This window comes from Vidua macroura, chromosome Z (genome assembly GCF_024509145.1).
Source record: "Vidua macroura isolate BioBank_ID:100142 chromosome Z, ASM2450914v1, whole genome shotgun sequence".
Taxonomy (NCBI): domain Eukaryota; kingdom Metazoa; phylum Chordata; class Aves; order Passeriformes; family Viduidae; genus Vidua; species Vidua macroura.
This window is the reverse complement of record NC_071611.1, coordinates 41,439,442-41,458,892: the sequence shown is the minus strand read 5'-3', so window position 1 is coordinate 41,458,892 and position 19,451 is coordinate 41,439,442. Positions and strand designations below refer to the sequence as shown.

At 40.5% G+C, this 19,451-nt stretch overlaps 1 protein-coding gene across 1 annotated transcript in view; it reads left to right on the top strand.

Moving 5' to 3' along the window:
* Window positions 1–19,451, top strand: part of UNC13B (unc-13 homolog B) — a 210,392-nt gene that overhangs the window by 134,439 nt on the left and 56,502 nt on the right. The window contains exons 15-19 of the mRNA XM_054003085.1: window positions 5,881–6,108; window positions 6,424–6,565; window positions 14,897–15,066; window positions 15,934–16,049; window positions 17,875–18,038. Coding sequence (XP_053859060.1) covers window positions 5,881–6,108; window positions 6,424–6,565; window positions 14,897–15,066; window positions 15,934–16,049; window positions 17,875–18,038 — 820 coding nt within the window. The remainder of the gene's footprint in view (window positions 1–5,880; window positions 6,109–6,423; window positions 6,566–14,896; window positions 15,067–15,933; window positions 16,050–17,874; window positions 18,039–19,451) is intronic.

The following is a 19,451-nucleotide window of genomic DNA, read 5'->3' as shown; positions in this document are numbered from 1 at the left end:
AAATAGCTAATGACTAAGAGGAGGTTATGTTCCTGCAGATGAGGGTTGTGGCTATCCACGTTCAAGAAGGGAGACTGCAGATGGGAATGGATACTGGAGAGAGTTCAGTAGTAATGGGAGAAATATGAGAATGTCTTGAGAGAGGATGATACAAGGTTCTTAATCTTTCAAAAAAGACACTTGGCAGTCTGGGACAGGAGGGAAGGAATCATGCTGTTTCAAAAAAAAAAAAAGAAAAAAATAGCTGTACTAGGTCTTCCCTAACAGAATGTTCCTAAATGGATGTTTTGGAGCCCAGGGCAGAGGTGTAGGAGATCCACATGTAGTGCAGCTGATATGACTCTGGCTTACTCTTAAGTTTAGAGATACCCATATCTTAAAGCCTTTCTAGGCGGAAGATAACTGTTTCATAGCTGGCAGCGGTGGCTCTGTGAATTGGTTTAGTCCTTGTTTGAACCTGTTTATGCTTTCACTATGTTGGGGAAAAGGGAGATAAGCTACAGGGGGTAAGACGATCTTTTTAAACTTATTGTTTACAAAGAGTAAAAGGGCTAAATTTACTGTGAAAAAATGAAAGGTAGAAGTAGAAGACATCTTCAGTGATTCAGACTCTCTGAGAACTGGGAATCTCTGGAGCTGAGACTCTGAAGAATAACCATGGGGGAAGGTTTTCTTACCTCTAGTTGTGATTACATAATCTTATGCAATGGGCTGTGGGATGTGATGTTGGCAATACTGTGTTTTTTCATAGATTAGAAGAAACAACTGGAAATTACTTTTCATATATGACAAACATTAAGTAAGAACTTGTTATTTTATTAGGGGGTTGCAGATGTTTTCACATTTTCTTTCAAAATGTAAACTCAGGATACTTCATCATGCAGACTTACAGAAACAGAGAGGAAACAACTGAGACTACACCAGGCTTAAAATGTTTGAAGCGTGTAGAAAGGTAAAATCCAACCAAACAAAAATTTTACTTACTGAGTTACTTGTAAGCTGTCCAGAATCAAGGAAGACAAACTGTGAGTGGAGTCTACAGGGTTACCCACTGTGAATCTGGAAGGTATCATTAGCTGGGGTAGAGATGTAGAGGAAGCTGGAGATGGTAATTGTGTAATGAAAAGTTAGAAAAGACAGAGGATAGTGTTGGGAGTTGGAGAAGGGGGTGAATGTGCCTCTGGAATAGGAAAACAATTGTTATCAATACTAGAAATATATTAAAAGGCAATTTCAGGCAGCTGTGTTCTTTGCTCTGGTGTGTTCATGCTAAAATTCTTCTAACTGGAACCCAAGAAGCCAGAGGAAAATGGGGAAGTTTAATTTCTTTTTATACGTATGTTTGAAGAACGTAGTCTGTGCTTGAGGAATGAGAAACAGAGTGTCTGGGGGACAAACAACAGTTTAGAGATCCCATAAATTCAAGAATGAACTTTCTTGTATACTGAACTCAGGAGGAATTTTTTCCTAACAAAAGCTTTATTGTTGCTGTTGGCAAAAAACCCAAAACATTCTCAGGACATATCTTCACTTATGTCTATTTAGGGCTTCCAGAAAATGTTACAGTGGAGTAAAATGAATTTTCACATTGGTAACAAATGCAATTCTATTGATTATACCTTAGTGCCTTAGGATATATATTCACTTCAATCTGTGTAAGTCTTCCAGAAAATGTTGCATTGGAGTAAAATGAATGTTCAGGATGGTCACAAATACTTTTCCATTCTTTATGCCTTAAAATTTTGGGTAGACACCTGGGGTTTTATTCCTTAGATTTAGAATGTGCTGTTTATCCATTTTCCATCCTTCATACCTTTCTGGGGAAAGTAATTTTCCAAGTCTTGTAGAATTAAGTTTGATTCTCTCTTCTGAGGGTATTTTTCTTTGTCTCTATGTTTTTAAGAAACTTATTATCTGATATACTCCACAAATTTATCATCAGTATGGGACTGCACTGGTGAAAAATTCAGCAATGCTTTGTTACAATTTGAATCAAACCCCATTTTCAGACTGCTTCAGCAGGGCTATTCCATGAATTGGTGGTGTCTAAAGTGCAATAACCTGGAATCAGTTGTAGTATGTGTACTGCAGCCTCCTCATTCATAGTGTTGTAGGTGCTTAGGAGTTATTATTCTGATGATAGGGCACTTACCTTTTTTATCATAACCTCATAAATACCTGCTCAAGGGACAGTGCTTTTTTTTTTTAGCCATCTGCTTTTCTTGGAAGTAGTAGAAGTCTCTTCTGAATGGGTACTTTTCCTTTCTTACTTGACTAAGAGTGGATAGAGGAATGTTCTTTAACATGTTCAGGGCATGCACAGCTTTTGGAAACTGAGCTTTTATCTCTTGCCTTGAGCATCGGTGTACTACTAACTGAATTACAATGGGTTGGGCAATTCTGGTATCAAAGAAGGAGTAAATCCTGGACTGGACGAATAGGAGACCAAGGAACAAATGAAGAGAAGTAATTACCAAGAGCGTGGAAGGGAAGGACTTTATGTGAGCAAGAGCCTGGCAAGAGGCCTGTACAGTTCAGGGTTAGCTTTTTCGCTTGATGCATTTTGACTCAGGACTGTGAGGCAGGTGTGATTGTTGCTTTTTGGATGAGAAACTTGTGTGTGTTGTACTCTGAATTCAGAGGCTGCAGTTCCAAGACCAAGTCAGTGAGTGGGGGGGGTTAGTCAGACGAATTAAGTCATGTGCTAATCATCTTGGCTTCTGAGTTGAGTGGTGGTTAGACACCATGGTGATGAACAGTTGTTTGCTCCCAGAGTCCTATGTAAGAAAATATTTGTACAGAAGGAAGAAGGATGCCTTTATTTGAAACTTGAATATCTATTTTAAGTTTCAAGAATATATAATTTCTAAGCATTATCTGCCTACTGAACAGCTGCCTTCTGTCCTGACAGTGTTGCTTTCTTTAATTGTTCTTAAAGCATAGAATATCAGCACTGGTGGTTTACTAATAGCTGTAGCAATACAATTCCCAATATAGATACATTTGCTTTCTGTTTCCAGTCATAAATTGACTGATCATTCTGTCCTAGAGAAGAAGAAGGAAAGCCCAAAACCCCTGTATACAGTACTTGTATATTCCAATGCCTTTCTATTGCCATTCACAGAATTTGAAAAGCTGATCCATGGGCCAAAAATGTCTTTGCAGCTTGAAGAAACAATCTCAGTCCAAGAGCAGGAAAAGCACACTCTGCCATTCAATACAGTGACATGTTTTGTATTTAAAACACATACATCATAGTTAATTAGTCCCCCAATGGCTGGTTTAGAAGCCCTCTTGGTTTTGTACCAAGAAGCAGGTGTGAAAATTAAGAAAGAGTGTGTTGTTGAGACAGCAGAATATACATTCTGTTCTTTGTTTGTCTCTTTGTTAAATAAGGTGTCTGTCTGATTCAGGCTTTTGCCCTGCAATTCAGGTACAGTCTCTACAGGCAGAGAGAGACCTGAAGGAATAATGAAGCTGCCTGGGCAAATAATCTGGGTATAGTGGGGAAGCAGTGTGGGTGGAGGTGGGGGGTTTTCTCTGGAGTCACAAGGCAGAGCCAAGTCTTGGACGTGACTAGAGGGCTGTAGGAGTCTGTGTGTTATGGCTTGAACATCCTGCAATCCTGGGTGCCCTGGACTGCTGCTAGGATTGCAGAGGGATAAATCCACTGTGCAATGTCTCTGGAGGTTGTGGGGATGTTAAACATGTTTTTAATTAGAATTCCTCCATTTGTCCAAACTTGCATTATAAGGCCTCATTTGATGCTCCTGCAGTGCTTGCATTAAGGCTAGTTTTAGTTGGTTCTTAATTTCCTTGAAGTCAGAAAGGTCAGGGCAGAGTTGATTTGTTTGGATCATGACAGATCTCAGAATTCCAGCTAGGAAAGGCAAAAAAGTTTGGCCTTTCCCAATTTCCCAGTAATTTTCTGTAGTTCTGCATCTAAAGCGTAGAGTCCATCTCCATCCTCAGGAGACCTAGTTCTGTTACAGCTGAATAGCACTTTTTATCTGAAGTTCAAAGCATAGCCCCTGGTATCATTTCAGTTTCATATTCCTTTAATAAATGTTAGGTGCATCACCAGTGAGTAGAAACAGCAGGGGCTGGGTAATTAATTTCAGTATTTTTGATTTCGTTTCATCTTAAGCCAACAACAGGAAACTCTGGGGCATGTACTTTTTATTGTACTAAATTAAATACTGAACATCAAGCCCTCTAGCAAGGAAAATGAAAAAGTACTCAGGTAATGTAAAATTACGGCTTGTTTCACACCCAGGTCCTTAATAACATGCTTTGGTTTGCAGTGTCCTTAATGAATTTCTGACACTTCAGGGTTACAGTCTATTGCAAACTGAAACTGGTTTTATTCTGTTTGGTTATGTACTGCTGGGCTCCTCTGTGTATGTGTGTGTATGTGTTCATAGGACTTTCTTCATACTTAGTCGCTACCTGCTGAAACAGTTTCATATGCAAAACTGTAGTTCCTTATAGCAAGGATACTTCAGATAACATATTTGCTCACTTCTGGAATAAAACAGTTTTATGTATCTTTGTGGATTGATGACTCCCTTTGCACACACCTTGCACCTGCTTTAATACATATTTTTAAGGTAATTTAATATTTGGTGAATACCTGAATGAGGACATTTTTCCTAGGACTAAGCTTACATTAATTAAACTATCCTGGAGAAGAAAAACAAACAAAAGTATATTACATTAAACAGAAAGGTTATGATTGAATGTGTTCACAGGACTGTTGTACTGGTTTAACTTAATCTGACTTAAGATCATAATTTGAAATTGCTGCAGTGTATAGAGAGACTGTGTGCAATCCTGAGTTCCTGCTTTTCATTTCACACCTGAGTTACCTGCCCTGTTAGCTCACATTGGTGCTTTTATTGATGCATGTCTCACATCTGACACAGTAGTCAATTTCTAAATTTTGACAGTAGAAATAACAGTCAGAATTGACTAGGAAGTATTTGGTGGTGGGAGTAGTCTTATCTCATGTGAACTTTTAATTTTTTTAAGAGGTATGCAAGCAACCAGAGGCTTCTCTTTTGTCAGATGGAGTTGACTACCTGTGCAGTTATAGACTCTGTGCCTGGCTCTTGTATTTCCAGCAGCTGGACACTGTGGTAGCACTAGATGCTTATAATGGCCCAGGTTTTGAACTGTTGAGTTTGCTATCAACAAATACAAATACAGGTATTCGTTGTAGTTGATATACCTATGCAGTTCTAGAAGTGGATTATTTGAGTTGTCTCTGTGTGAGCTGATAAAATAGAATGGCATCCAGAGAGGCACTTTGTGTTTCTCTAGCTTGGTGCCTGATCCAAACAGGGTTCCAGGCAGCAGGAGACATGGATTTGCAGTGACTCTGAGCTCAGCAAGGAGCTTTGTGACATACATGGGTAGAAAATGCTGACAGTTTGGATCCATCTGAGCTTCTCTTCTGTCGTGCTGAAGTGCAGCACTGAGACAAGCTCATAGGGACTATTTGTAATGGAGGTCCTATATCCTCCTCTTAGCACTTGCCTAAGCATGGATTTATTTGTTCATAGCAAGGTGATGAGAGCAGAGGGCATGCTGTTAATTTAAGAACATCATTCCTGGGTGTTCCTCAGCTGTAAGGATATTAAATTAACCTGTTGTTAGGAACGCAAATAACCCAGATTATAGAGGAACTACCCCCTCTGCCTCCAAATGGTCCAAGTTCTCTGTGCATATTGGAACAGGGGGAACAGAGTGTGAAGATCAGTATCAGGAGCCATCATCTGAAGGCTAATTTTCAGCTTTGATCCCCCTGTCCAGATTCAGTGTGACATGATTTTGTGTGTGTTTGTTCCTGATGAGCATTGTGTATTTTCTGGCACACAGGAGCAGCAGAGAAGAGCTCAAAGCATGGAGCTGAAGACCGGACCCAGAATTTCATCATGGCCATGAAGGATCGCATGAAAATCCGGGAGCGGAACAAGCCTGAGATCTTCGACTTGATCAGAGATGTGTTTTGTGAGAGCAAAATGACACATGCTCAGCAGATGAAGACAGTGAAACAGAGTGTACTTGATGGTACCTCAAAATGGTCAGCAAAGATCACAATCACTGGTGAGTGGGATAGTCATGGGTCTCTTGGTGAGCCTCAAGTAAGAGAGTTGGTGTAAAATTAAACCATAGAGGAAGGGCTTCTCTGACCTCTGTGTCTTTCTGCTGAGTGCACATACAGGTATCAGGTGCAGATACCCCTATTGCTGTAGTGCACCATGAGCTGAGGCTCATCAGAATTGCTCTCTGAGGCTCTTAAGAAATGCTCTTATGAAGGATATTCCTGTTTCTCTGGCCATTTTGAGCTGCTGCTTCACCTGGTGGTTGAATATATTGTCTTGTTGCAGGGTGTTGGTAACCCTTCTGTTTTTCTTTCAGTGGTGTGTGCTCAGGGTCTGCAGGCCAAAGACAAGACTGGGTCCAGTGATCCATATGTAACTGTTCAAGTGGGTAAAACGAAGAAGAGGACAAAAACAATCTTTGGCAATCTGAACCCTGTATGGGAAGAGAAGTTTTACTTGTAAGTGCTCTGACAGGGACTCTCAGCCCCTTGTCACCTGTTTGTATGATCTGTGCTTTGACAGCTGTGTCTTCTCTCTCTGGATGCATTCCCACATCACCTGTAATCTGGGATGGTTCTATTTTTGCTCAGCATTGTGTGTGTTGAGGGTTGACATCTTTAACAATGTACGTAGTGCACACCTATTTATCGCATCTGTCTTCCTTGTGTATACAAGTTGTCTGCTTTATGAACAGTTCTATACCGATGTTCTGAGAGAATGCTAAAGGGAAAAGAAAATATGTAAATCAGCAGCTATTGTTCCTGGCTAAAAAAAAAAATCCTTGTAATATGAGAGTAAAATTCATGTAAAAGACTAAGGAAACTTCTGTGACCTATTTCTGGGATCTGCTACTGGTGTTTGGCAACCAAATTTAAAGGTAATTAGTTTTCAGTTGCCTGTGACACCAGCAGCCTCTTCTTTCAGTTTTGGAAAATCAATTTAACAATAACTCAAAGGAGTTATTGTTGTGAGAGAGAGCTTCCAAGACGACCAGTGTATTGAGGTCTGAATTGAAAGCAAAGTCTGGAGGCACAATTCCTTAGATAACATTGTTCCATCCTTCTTTTATTGAATAAGTAATCTGTACCCTCAATTTGTCATTGAAGATGCTAAAAACCAAAATGGAGACATGAAATCCAACAACTGTTTTCTGAAGATTCTGGGTGATCTCATTCAACATTGACAATCTTTATTTCTTTTAATGTGTAAGGTCTTCCATTGTACCATCTCTCTCCTTCCTTTCTTTTCCTCCCTGTTCTTTCCTTAACTGCTTGTGGGGGAGCTCTCTCTGTAAAGGCAATTTGTTGGCATTTTAAATTCAGTTTCATATGAGTACAGCTTTATCTTTACAATGTACAGTAGAAACAAAATTATTTTTAAGCAATTTTGAGCTGCTCATTAATGTCAGAAAAATCTACTGCTATTTTGAGTGAGTAAGCCCCTGACTTTATTCTTATTTTAATCCAAGGTAACATTTCTGCTTGGTAAGTAGTAAGAATGCTTAGGTGCTATTTGGATAACTCTAGTCACAATAGCAGCAAGTCTGTGTAGGAGCCTTAAGGACCTTGATTTACCATGCCAAGTAGTTACCATGGTATTTGCAGTGTGCTCCCTTCTAATTTTAGGAGCTTCAGCAAATACTCAGTTTAAAGATAGATAGCAGAGTGTGATAAATGTCACTGTTTTAACGGTGACACTCTTTAGATTTAATCGCCATGTCTGTGATTCAGCAGATAACATGCTCTTGGGCATTAAAGTTGATGCTGCTTTCTGTCTTGCCTCTGGTGGTTGCCTTCCTTGCCTTGGCAAAGCTGGAGGAGATGAAGGGAATGAGCACAGTTTCCACACTGATGGCTGGAGAGCATTCAGTACTGCAATCAGTGTGTTGTTTCATTTTGACATTAGTAGATGTCAAAGCTCACCTTCTGCCGGATGAAGAGAGAGTCTTTTAGAAGCGTGTGCAGCACTGGTTTTCTACACATCCCTGTTTCTATTTTGCACTTATGGATCTCTTTGCAGCTTACAGCTCTTTAGGTTCTAAAATTTCCTAACCCATAATCAAATGGAAATTTAAATCAACACATTCAGGCCCAAAATACCCATTACATACAAGGCTTTTTTAGACGAGATTGTCAGGTCAGTCAAGAGATTGTCAAATTTTAAAGGGTTGGATGGGGAGATGTCTTTGATTTTTGAAATGAGGTTAATTTCTTGTAGTGAGAGCAAGGTGTGCTGGTAGTTACTGAAAGCCTTGCAGTAGACATATGAAAGCTTTGATGTTCAAAATGCTTAAACAATTAAAAAGGAGCAAGATGTATAAGTAGAGAGGTCAGTTACTAATGTGTGTGTCAGCAGTGCTGGCTTGGTGGACTTGTTTGTAGCTGATGTTCATTAGGTGCCTAGTGCCTTCCATGTGATCACAATTCCAGTGTGTTTTCAAAGGCTGAATGTAGAGCCAGAAATCTGTGGGCATGAGTCATTAGAATTATCACACTGTTATTATAACCATGGCATGAATGAAGGCACACATTGTACAAATGAGTGATACAATTCTTTCTACAAGCTCTATAAAGTTTATTAAAAGCAGCTTAAATAGGTTTGAAATTTTTTGTCTCTGGTATTTTAAATAGGAGGGGTTTGTACTTACTTACAGTGACTGATAGAAAAGTATATACACTTAAATATTTCTCCCTAAAAATGGCTTTGTTTGTTTTCTTTGTATTTTAAGAAAAAAAAAATAATGTGGTAGGTTTGACCCAATTCTAAAGTCCAGATTTAGAATCATATTTTAGAAAAGGCAAAGTTGAAAAAGCTTTGGGTTTCCATTATAAGTGCTTTGTAGGTCATTACTAGCCTGTGTAACTGTAGGCATCTGCTTTAATCACCAGTTCTCGCAGTGTATTCATGTTGCCTGAGCAAGTGATTTGCAGGCTGTTTCTGTCTGAAAATTATCTCTTGTATATTTACATCTATAGCTTTAGGAAATAGGTTGTTATGGAGAGGTTTTTGTATATATCATCAGCATTTGAAGGTCTTTGAAAACATAAGGTGTTGATTTTTCTGCTCTGTTCAAAGTGTTGCAGGCTTGATGCAAACTCTGCATATGTGGTGCTTGGCAGCAGGAAGCTTGGTAGGGGACTCCAGCCACTGCTGTAGCATAATGTTCTATGAACATGCACTCAGGAAACCCTGCTTCCCTTGGATTTACATCCCCTTCCCTCCTGCAGTAAATCCTAATTTCTTTCCTCTAGTTGTGATAAGCAGGCTTATAGATGTCCTCCTCCATTTGCTGTGTACTTTTCTCCCCATGCCCTCAGCTCCCTTCCCTTGGCCTTAGCTCTGGCTGGACAGAAGGCAGCATGGATTCTGAGTTGTCTGTCGTGGTTGGTCCATGAGAGCCAGCTGGCTGCAGGCTTTCCAGGGACAGCAGCTGGTATGGGTTTTTCTTCTCCATCTAGCTGGGGTTTTTCACAAAACCTGTTGGAACATAGAAGCTTTCATAACAAGTCTGCATAACTCTTGTTTCCTTAGGAAGCAGTCCAGTAATATTAGAAGGAAGCTATTTTTTGCCATATTCAGTGCAATTAAAACAAGACAGTAATTCCCCATTTAGACATGTTTTAGACTGTCTGGAAATTACAGGGTTCCTGGAATCTTTTTTTTTTTTTTTCTGTAAAGGCTGAAGCTGAGCATCATTTTGCATGGGTTACAATAGGAGACAGCGCTTAGAAGGATAAAGCTGGCCAAAGGGCAGTTTCAGTTTTAAAGGGAGAGCTCTGGGGTTGTTTGGAGGCTGCTTGTCCATACCTTTTGTTCAGGGAATGCCATAGTCTTTAAAGACTGTGAGCACTAAATGTTACTGTTCTTTCTGGTGTAGATGCAAAATTACTTGTTCATTTTACAGTAATATCCCCTTGAGGTTGTATGATCTGAGTACAGCTGTGTGTGAAGCTTTGAATGGTGGGTGTGAAGCCATTGCCTGGAACAGATTACATTGTCTCTGAACAGGTTGCAAGAGGCATGTTTATTCTCCCCCCTCAGACTCCCTTCACTGTGTGGCAGAGGCTATCCAATTTGTCTCGCTTTCATTAATCTCCAGGTACTGCAGATCCTGAAACTGACACTCTAGTAAAATCTCACTTGTTTCCCTGCTCAGTTACCAAGATTAGACTTAAATCTGAATGCAGACCTGATGCCTCGTGGCAAGCACCAGTTGGAAAGCTGTACCTAGTGATGTAAAATGCAGAATCACTTTATCTGCTCTTTGTACTTAGAAGAGCTGCACCATTAATTTGTCAGTTGGTGTTGTAACATTGGGTAACAGCAAATGATTGTACTTGTTCTCCTAAGAAAAGAGGTTCATGCTAGTAAGAAGTGAAAATTAATTTCTTTGTTCTTAGCAACAACGGGCTTTCAGGGCATATTATTGTGCTGTCATGCTTAACTTAAAAAGTACTGAGGATTTTCCTTCATTCTCTTTCCACTTTGATTTTGCCTTAGGTGTTTTCTCCACTGTCCTTTTTTTCTCCCTAAAAGAGGAGTCTTGTCATAATTTTAAAATGAGCCTCTTGTTAGAAGTTTTTTGCCTTCCATTCTCGCTGCAGTTGGCCAGAGCTGAGCTGCCAATTGGACCCTGCAATGTTTTGACACTTCCCTTTGAACTACATTCGAATCCTCCTGCTTTTTCAGCTTTAGCATTTCCCAAAACAACTTGTTTTCTTCTCCTCCTCTGTTTGTTGTTGCAACTTTTTACTGGACTTTCACATACTAGTTGCTACAACTACTCCTTCCTTTCTCATTTTCCAAAAAATCACTACCTTCTTTTAGGCTTTGCTCCTCAGAAGCAGAACTGTACTCTTCAAATGATCACAGGTCCTAAAATCTTGCTGATCTGTTCTCTCCTTTGCATTTTCCCACCTCCAGTACTCTCATGCATTATTTCTGTAAGCAGCTCCGCACTTTCTTTCTTTCTCTGTCTATACCATTGTATGAAATGTTCCCTGCACTGGACTGTGGAACTTGACAGGCCCTTCTTTAGAACTGTGTCAGCAGGAAGGAAACTGCTCACAGAATACGAACACACAGACATTCACTAGACTCCTTGAACCATAAATATTTTCTGTTCAATTAAAAAAAACCAAAAAACACCCCAAAAAACCCAACAAAAAACAAACAAACAAACAAAAAAAAAACCTACTTCATTCTGGGCTTGACTGACCTACATTACAATCTGCAAAATGTAGTTGCTTCCTCTGGTCTTTTACTTTCCCTGTCTGTTCTTGTGTAAATCTATGTGTTGTGTTTTGTCTTTATTAGCTTGTTAGCTCTACAGGGTAAAATTAGCAAATTCAGCACAAATGTTGTTGGAGTTTTTGTTTTGAAGAATGAATCATTAGTTCAGAAGTAGTATTCTGGTCATTTTTTGACACTTCTCCTTTTACTTTCTCTCCGCATTTTGAAGGAGATGAGGCACGGTCAATGACCTGTCCCAGACCCCTGACATCATCCAAGCCCATCTGGCCCAGCCTTTACAGACTGGCAGAGATCTCAGAACTAAGAATCTTTTCCTACAATTTTTTTTTCAGAAGTTGGAGCTACATTAGAGTTATACAAATTACTAACTTCATTGTGGGAGGAACTATAGTGTAAATTCAACAGTTGCTTGTTCTGTTTAGCCACCAATATACTAATTACTCTGTGTGTGGGCATGTCACAGTGTGAGCAGACCAGAATTAACCACAGCTTCATGTGCTCTCATGCTTCCCCTCAGCTGGGCATGGGAAGAGACCAAATATTGATAGTGCAGGGGACGTGTGTGGGTGCTGGGGCTTCAGTGCTGTGTAAGACTAAAGGGGAATGTGGCAAAATAGATGGAGGTAGAGAGTGGGATAGTGAGCAAGTCAGGCTCAGCTGCTTCCAGTGCAACAATGACTGGCTTGAAGCAGAAAATCTTAATGAAAAAAAAAACCCTGATTTTAATTTTTCTTTTAGATTTTATATGCTGTTTCTGGAAAATGTTATTTCATTTGGTAGCTTGAAGTGTAAAAGTAAGTGCTTTTATAAAAATGACACCACTCCAAACACTGAAACAATATGGATAAAAAATAAAAGGTTTGAGCCATGTATATAGCAAACCTGGTTTCCAGTCTCTTGATCTCTGAAATGGACCTGAAAATATTTGGTAATTTCTTCCTTTTGGTGGAGTCACAGAGTGGTTCTTTTCTCTGCATCCTCTGGGGAAAAGCTGTGAGAGCTCAGCTGTAGGAGAGTGGACAGACATACGTGTGCACACAGTGAAATCAAGCTTCATAAAAACATAGCAAGAAGTGGGGCAGGCATCTTGAGAAATGTGCCAGCTCCTGTATTAATGATGGGGAGAGCTTCTAGCAGCAGGGCTTGTTAGCCACAGTCTTACAGAGTTGTGTCACTGTCACAAATTGGAAGCTATTTATCATTAATTAGAAAATTCTCACCCATCAGCAAGCCCAAGTCTTCCAATGCTCCTGATTCTGTTTTGGGGTGCTCACTGAAAAGTGAACTGGTTTTGACACAACTGTGTTGTTTCACCAAATCAAGGCCTATGGTTCTACAGACATACATGTCTGATGGTAAGCTCCCAGCTCAAGGCTTTCAGCTGCAGTAAGTAAGTGATAAAGCTCACTCTCTGGCATGGGACCAACACAAAGAAAGCAAGGTAAGCAGTCTCTTAAAAACAACAAGGAAAGGTGTGGTAAAATAGAAGCTTTAGTAGCTCAGTAAATACTATTGCAAGGCTTCCTGTAGGATGTTGCAGTGAGTTATGCTGCTGTATTTGAGTGGAGGATGATAGCCAGCCACCTCAGAAGCAGGGGATGATGTGTGTGGGACAGCTTAAGTTAGATTTAGGTTTGAACGGTGAATGTTTTCCTTAAGGAAAGAACATTGGAAGCAAAGAAAAAAGACCATAGTGGTCCTAGCAAAGAGCTGTCAGCCAGGAAGTGATGTCTGAAGAAGTCAGGAGTTAACTTATGGATGCTTAGTAAATGGGACTGTGTCCCAGTTGTGTTTTGAGGCACCCGTGCGTTTCTGAACACTGAGCCTCTACAATACTGCCAGACTGTATAGTGGTACACTGTGTCAGGAATAGAGGGTTTCTTTTTCATGCTTAGGCTGTATTGCTGGTAGACATGGCAAAGCAGTCAGATAAATTTGAGAGCTACAAAGAGCAGGAATTCCAACCATTCCCTGCTTGTGAACACTTGTTTACACGGTTTTGTTGGGAAGACATTCTTGAAGGAAAAGAGGAGGGAGAGGAGAGTGAAGATGGGAGACAAACATTGGGCCTCTTTTATTCTGAACTCTAAATACAGATTTGATTGCACAGTAAAGGCAGAGAGCAGTGATGTACTCTGCCTGTGATCTGAGCTTCATGGAATTGCCTCTAACCTTGTCCATATAATTCCCAGCTATTCCCTTCTACTGGAAAAATCTGTAGGAGCTGCATGGATGTCTGTTAAAAGTTGTCCTGAATCACAATGGTGGCAGTAAGAGTCCAGATGGTTTCTTGGCAGAGAGCATGCTGATAACCAGCCACTGCCACATCCTATTGACCAGGCTTAGCAGAGCTCTTCTGACCCATTTCTTCTTTCTCCCTGTTGCTTAGCAACAGATGCAGCATGTTAATGTTAAAAAGGCTGGAAAACAGGCCTTCAGCAGCAGTTGCCTGTTTTCATAGGTTTTATTTGCTTGAGGCTAGACATTTGTAGTGGTTATATGGTGAGTAATCACCCTTGTCATGGTCTCATATGAGCATTCAAATTGCTTTATTGCACGCCCTGTAAATGAGCAGAGCTGTTACAATACAGTTCTACCCACTTCTGACATCCAAGAGCCTGTTTGGATATACAAAAGGTATCTGAAACACCTGAAAAAGGGGAGAGTCTGTAAATCCTGTCTGCATTAAAGTGGAGGGTGCTGATTCATCAAACAGTAAACTGCTTCTTTAATGGAAATGTCTTTATCGATCTGCCCAGAGCACAAAGTATCAGTCTAAGCTGTGACTAATAGGCAGAATCAATTCTAGCAATTACATAGCAATGCTTTAACTACTGTTTCACACCCGTTCCCTTCAGGCAGTGTAGTGTATCATCTGATTGTAACGTATTATGCATTGATACACTACTGCTTTGTGACTGTCTTGAAGAAAGAGATCTACCTCCACCTGAGATATTTATCCTTGGTTAGAAGCCAGCACAAAGGGTGTTCTCACAGGTCTTCACTGGGCTAACCTAGAAGCTGCATAAAGACAGGTAGCCCTTACAGCCTACAGCTGAGCAGGAGGTCATTGATGGAGAGAGCTGTTGAAACCAGATGATGATTGTAATTTTTGGTGGGGGTGTATGTTGGCATTAACCAGCCTAGCTTTCCCTAGGCTTCTGTGGGCTTCAAAGCAAAACTGACAGCTGTGGAGAGAATTCCCAAGTTCTGTGAGCTACTGCTGAGAGTGAGGACAAGCAGCAGAGTCACAGCTGCTTGGGAAGTCAGAAGTTGGTGGCTGAGGTTGGGGCAGGGTGGTCGTTCAGTGTGCATTTAGAGTATCTGCCATGTCACAGGGGCATTTAGAGTGCACCAACAAGTTGTTGTGGGGTTCATATCAGACACTCCACTTTTGAATAAATATGCATTGTTTACACTTTGCTAATACATCTCTCTGATGTTGGAGGAGTGGGTCAAGAGGAGTACAGAGAATGTAGCAAATAAATGTTGGCTGCATTGCGCACTCTTAAAATTACATTTTCTCTTGTTTGCAGTGAGTGCCATAATTCCTCTGACCGGATCAAGGTGCGAGTGTGGGATGAAGATGATGACATCAAGTCTCGTGTCAAGCAGAGGCTGAAACGCGAGTCAGATGATTTCCTGGGGCAAACAATCATTGAAGTTCGCACTCTGAGTGGAGAAATGGATGTTTGGTACAACCTTGGTGAGCAGGGCCTTGGGACTGAAAACATGTTATGTGTTGATTTGAGAATGTTTGAGAGCACTTGGATGCATGTAGACAATTTACAAGAAAGGGGGAAAAAAGTCTATGTGGTTTCAAGGACATATGATGCTGCTGCAGAGCAGCTGCAAAGCTGATCCCAGTTAAAATGGCATACAATGTGCCAGAAGGTCGATGTTTTTTCTCTGTCAGCTATTTAAAAATACAATGGAAGAAATGCTTGGAGGAAAACTCTATTCTGCCTCTGCTGGAGACATGCTGTCCTGTGTTCTTTTTTTTGGTGCCAACACAAGCATTTTACCAGACTATAAGAACTTCAGGTGCACTGCACTGGGCTGGCAAGTTGTTGAGACCTTTTCCAGTGACTGCTGTAGAAAGTACCAGCAAGCAACCAGATGGTGCTGAGCTGACAGGCACTGTGGACCTGTCATTTCCTAGGAGATCCAAAATCTTCTTCCAGCAGTTCCCAGGAGTTCAGGGCTATGGTGAAGTCAGGGGCAAATTCCATATCAGTCAGCCCTGTTCTCAGAAAAGGAGTCTATCCTTGGTGGTTCTAGTTTAGCTGACTGAATCCAAGACCCTGTAGCATATTTGCTGGCAGAAAGGCTGTCTAATGTCTAAAAATGTACGTGTTCTAATTAGATGTGTCATATTGAGGGTGTATCAGGGCAGTTGTTTTGCTGATGTCTACTTAGTATTATTCAATGTTTTGAAAAAAAGGAGAAAGTTTTCTCTGTGGTGTCTCAGCCCAAGGTTTCAGCAGTTTCTTTTGCCAGTGTTGTCACCCTGAGATGGCTGTGCTCTGAACATGAAGAATGCATATAATTGCTGATGGTTTTTGCCTTCTAGAGAAGCGAACAGATAAGTCTGCAGTGTCGGGGGCTATTCGCCTGCAAATCAGTGTGGAGATCAAAGGCGAGGAGAAAGTAGCTCCATATCATGTCCAGTACACTTGCCTTCATGAGGTAAGGCATGTGAATATCTGTTCATTCTGACTTTTGAAGAAGCAATTTTCTGACCTTTTTTTCCTCGAAATGTTCCTCCTTGCCCTAGGTGAGGCTTCTTTTTCCTGCCATGCATGTCTGGTAACATTCTGAATCATCAAACACACATTTGTCAGGGAGGAAAAGGCAACTTTAAGCTGTCTCCCTGACACTGGAGACTGGCTGGCTCATTGTGTCTCACTGTCACAGCTGTGCTACTGTTAGAGATCAGGCTTTGGTTCCACTCAGAGCCCATGATGAGTTTAAGGTGGAGAGACCTGTGAATTTCCTTGGGTGATGTTTTCAACATGTACTGTAGCTCTGTCTTTCTTTAGAGGAAACATACTAAAATGCATTATGAGTAAATTCTGATGGAGGAGAGAGTCTCTGTCTTGAGCTGTTGAGTGATGGAGATATTGGTGGTATAAATTCTTACATGCTGCTGCAGTGGTGTGTAGTTATGAAGAACTGTTGGGGAACAGAAGATTAAGCTGAGGTTTCTAGGTACTGACCTGTCTCAGGATGGACTGAGCTAGACAGACAGTGCTGCAGAAGTTGGGAGAAATCCAAAGATGACTTGCGAGAAAGACTAAAGGGAAAACCCTCTCCTGGAGAGATGCCCAGTCTGTCTGTGTCAAAGAAAAGGCAGGCAGCAGGGTCAGTCTCAAAAGTGCCTGAATAAGGAAGAGTTGTCAGAGCCTTGTATACAAGAATATCCTGAGGTCAGTGAGGGTTAAGCAAATTCTTCTTACACAGAGAAGGACAGTTGTATCACAGAGAGGAATGTTCATCTACAGGAACAGCATATTTATCCAGTCACTGAGCTGGAGGAGCTCTGTCTTCTGGCCTTACCAGGGAACTCTCTGTAAGATAAATATGAAGCTTAGAAAGTAGGCTTCTTTTAGTAGGCTGTGTTGTATCCTTCAATCATATTTATTGTTTTTCATTTTGGTGATGGCTACTATTTGGTAAGCTGTTTTGGTTTTGTGCTTTGAACGTGCATGATCACTTGCTGCTCTTTTTTTTTTTGCAAATAGGTATCTTTTTAACTATCACTTTTTTCTTTTGTATATTCTAAAATGGAGATGATTTACGGCAAGAATAATATAATCAGGAAGAATAGTACTGTAAAGCAGAGTCCTCTAGCTACGAATGAGATCATTAGACTTTTGCATCGCTTACTGTAGGGAGCCACTCTCTGAAAGGCTGATGAATCTGTAAATGACATGAATTTGAGGATTACTGAGAAGAATTGCACTGAGCTGAATGTGCAATTTCTGCATAGCAATGATAGCTGAAAACTTTTGCAGTGTTAGATAAAATGCAAGGTTATGTTGAATAGTAATAGAAACATTTAGTTGTTAGGGTTGATCTTAAGGTTATGCTTTTCAGGAAAAGAAATCTGTTTGGACAGTTCTGTATAATAATAATTACAGTGCTAATACAGAGCTGTAACATCAGCTAGTTTAAATAGCTTGTCCATATTAAGGCATTTTCATGATGAGGACAGAAAGGCGTAGGTTTCAGGAAAACTAGTGTGTGGTTTCAGTGCACTGAAGCATTCTTCTGCATCATTCATATTGTCTACTGGGTAAAGTTGTAGTTATGCATGTGAAAAATTCAGCTGTGAGATTCATTCAAGAAGAAAAGAAGGTAAAAGCAGAAAATACAGAGTGGGCAGGGGGGAAAAAGAGGAGGAGAAAAAAGAAATTTCTGCTAGTGCCACCCCATCAGCAGTTCCACGCTCTTCATGAATCTTACTTAGCAGCTTCAGTAGTCTCACATACAAACTTGTTTTGTTTTTCAGAATCTCTTTCACCATCTCACAGATGTGCAAGGGAATGGGGTGGTGAAGATCCCTGATGCCAAAGGAGATGATGCATGGAAGGTGTATTTTGATGAGACAGCCCAAGAGATTGTGGATGAATTTGCAATGCGTTACGGCATTGAGTCTATATACCAGGCCATGACGTAAGATGCATTTCCTGTATTCCTTAGTGCAGATAATTGGTGTAACTGATGGATGTAACTCTCACTGTTTAGCAGATGAAGTGTATCAGTAATGGAAAGCTTGGCAGCAGCAGTTGCTCCTTATGGGGCTTACTGTGAATGGGATGAGACTTCCTGTCTTTGAATCACTGATGTCCTCAAAGTCTAAAAATTATTGTCTGCCGTTTCTGTTTTGAGACTCTCAAATCTCTCTTTGAGAGCTCTTCTGTTAAAAAAGTGTTGCTCGAGGTTCCCACTGAAGGTTTCTGATATGAGAAGGGATGAGGTTTTGTGGAAGCATTTGTACTATATGTTGTCACAAATGTTACAGTTCTTTGAAGTGACTGATTTCCCAGGTGCTGCTGAAAGCACTTCCAGAAAGTTTGAGTAATGGTGCCACTGATTTGTCCTCTTTGGAGCTAGGTTAATGCAGTTCTGTATCTTCAAAGAACATTTTCCTTGTCATTATACTTTTACTGGATTTGGGATTAGTCATTCTTCCTCTTAAAGACTAGTATTGTTATGCTTAGCTCATTTCTTACGTCAAAAGTAGTATAAAATGTAGCAGAAAAAAGTGAACTTTTTCACGTTAGAAGCTAAAAGTTTTTGGTTATGGGTCCTTAGATGAGTCATGAGCTGTACTTATGTCACCTTGCAACAAACTTTTCTGCCTATTGGTTTAAGCCAAAATGGAAAAGAATTCGTAGGTTTCTCTGGAGGTCTAGTTACTGCTTATAGCAGGGCTAACTTGAAAGTTGGACGGGACTACTCAGGAATGTGAAAAATTTCCAAGGATGAAGGTGGAAGCCTCTCTGATTAGATCCCCATTCCTCACAGCTTCTCTTCTTAAAGCTAAAGGAAGCCATTTCATGTGCTTATATTTACCCAGTGCCTAAATGACCAGTTGGTATGTAAATGTTATGTTACAAGCATGGTTTTAAACTTAAAGAGGTTAGATTTGGGATAGATAAAAGGACAAAATCTTTTACAGTGAGGGTGGTGAAAGAGTGGATGGATAGGCTAGGTTGCCCAGAGAGGTGGTGGATGTCCTACCTAACCTGGAGGTGTTCAAGGTCATATTGGATGGGATTTTGAGCAGCCAGGTGAGGTTGTAGCAGTGGGTCCCTGATCACTGCAGAGGACTAGATGACCTTTAAAGATCCCCTCCAACCCAAACTGTTCTGTAATTCTGTGAGTCCCTCAGGGAGAAAATTATATTTGTAGAGTGGTTCCCAGACTAGATTAGATTTCTCAGTGAGTATTTCTGCATAAAAATGGCCCATCTCTTCTGCCTCTTGAAATGAACTTGCCATTTCCCTTAATATAAGACCTCTTAAGCTCTGATTTTTTTAGGACTAACAGATTTTTTAAAAATTTTTAAATCATTTCATGAGC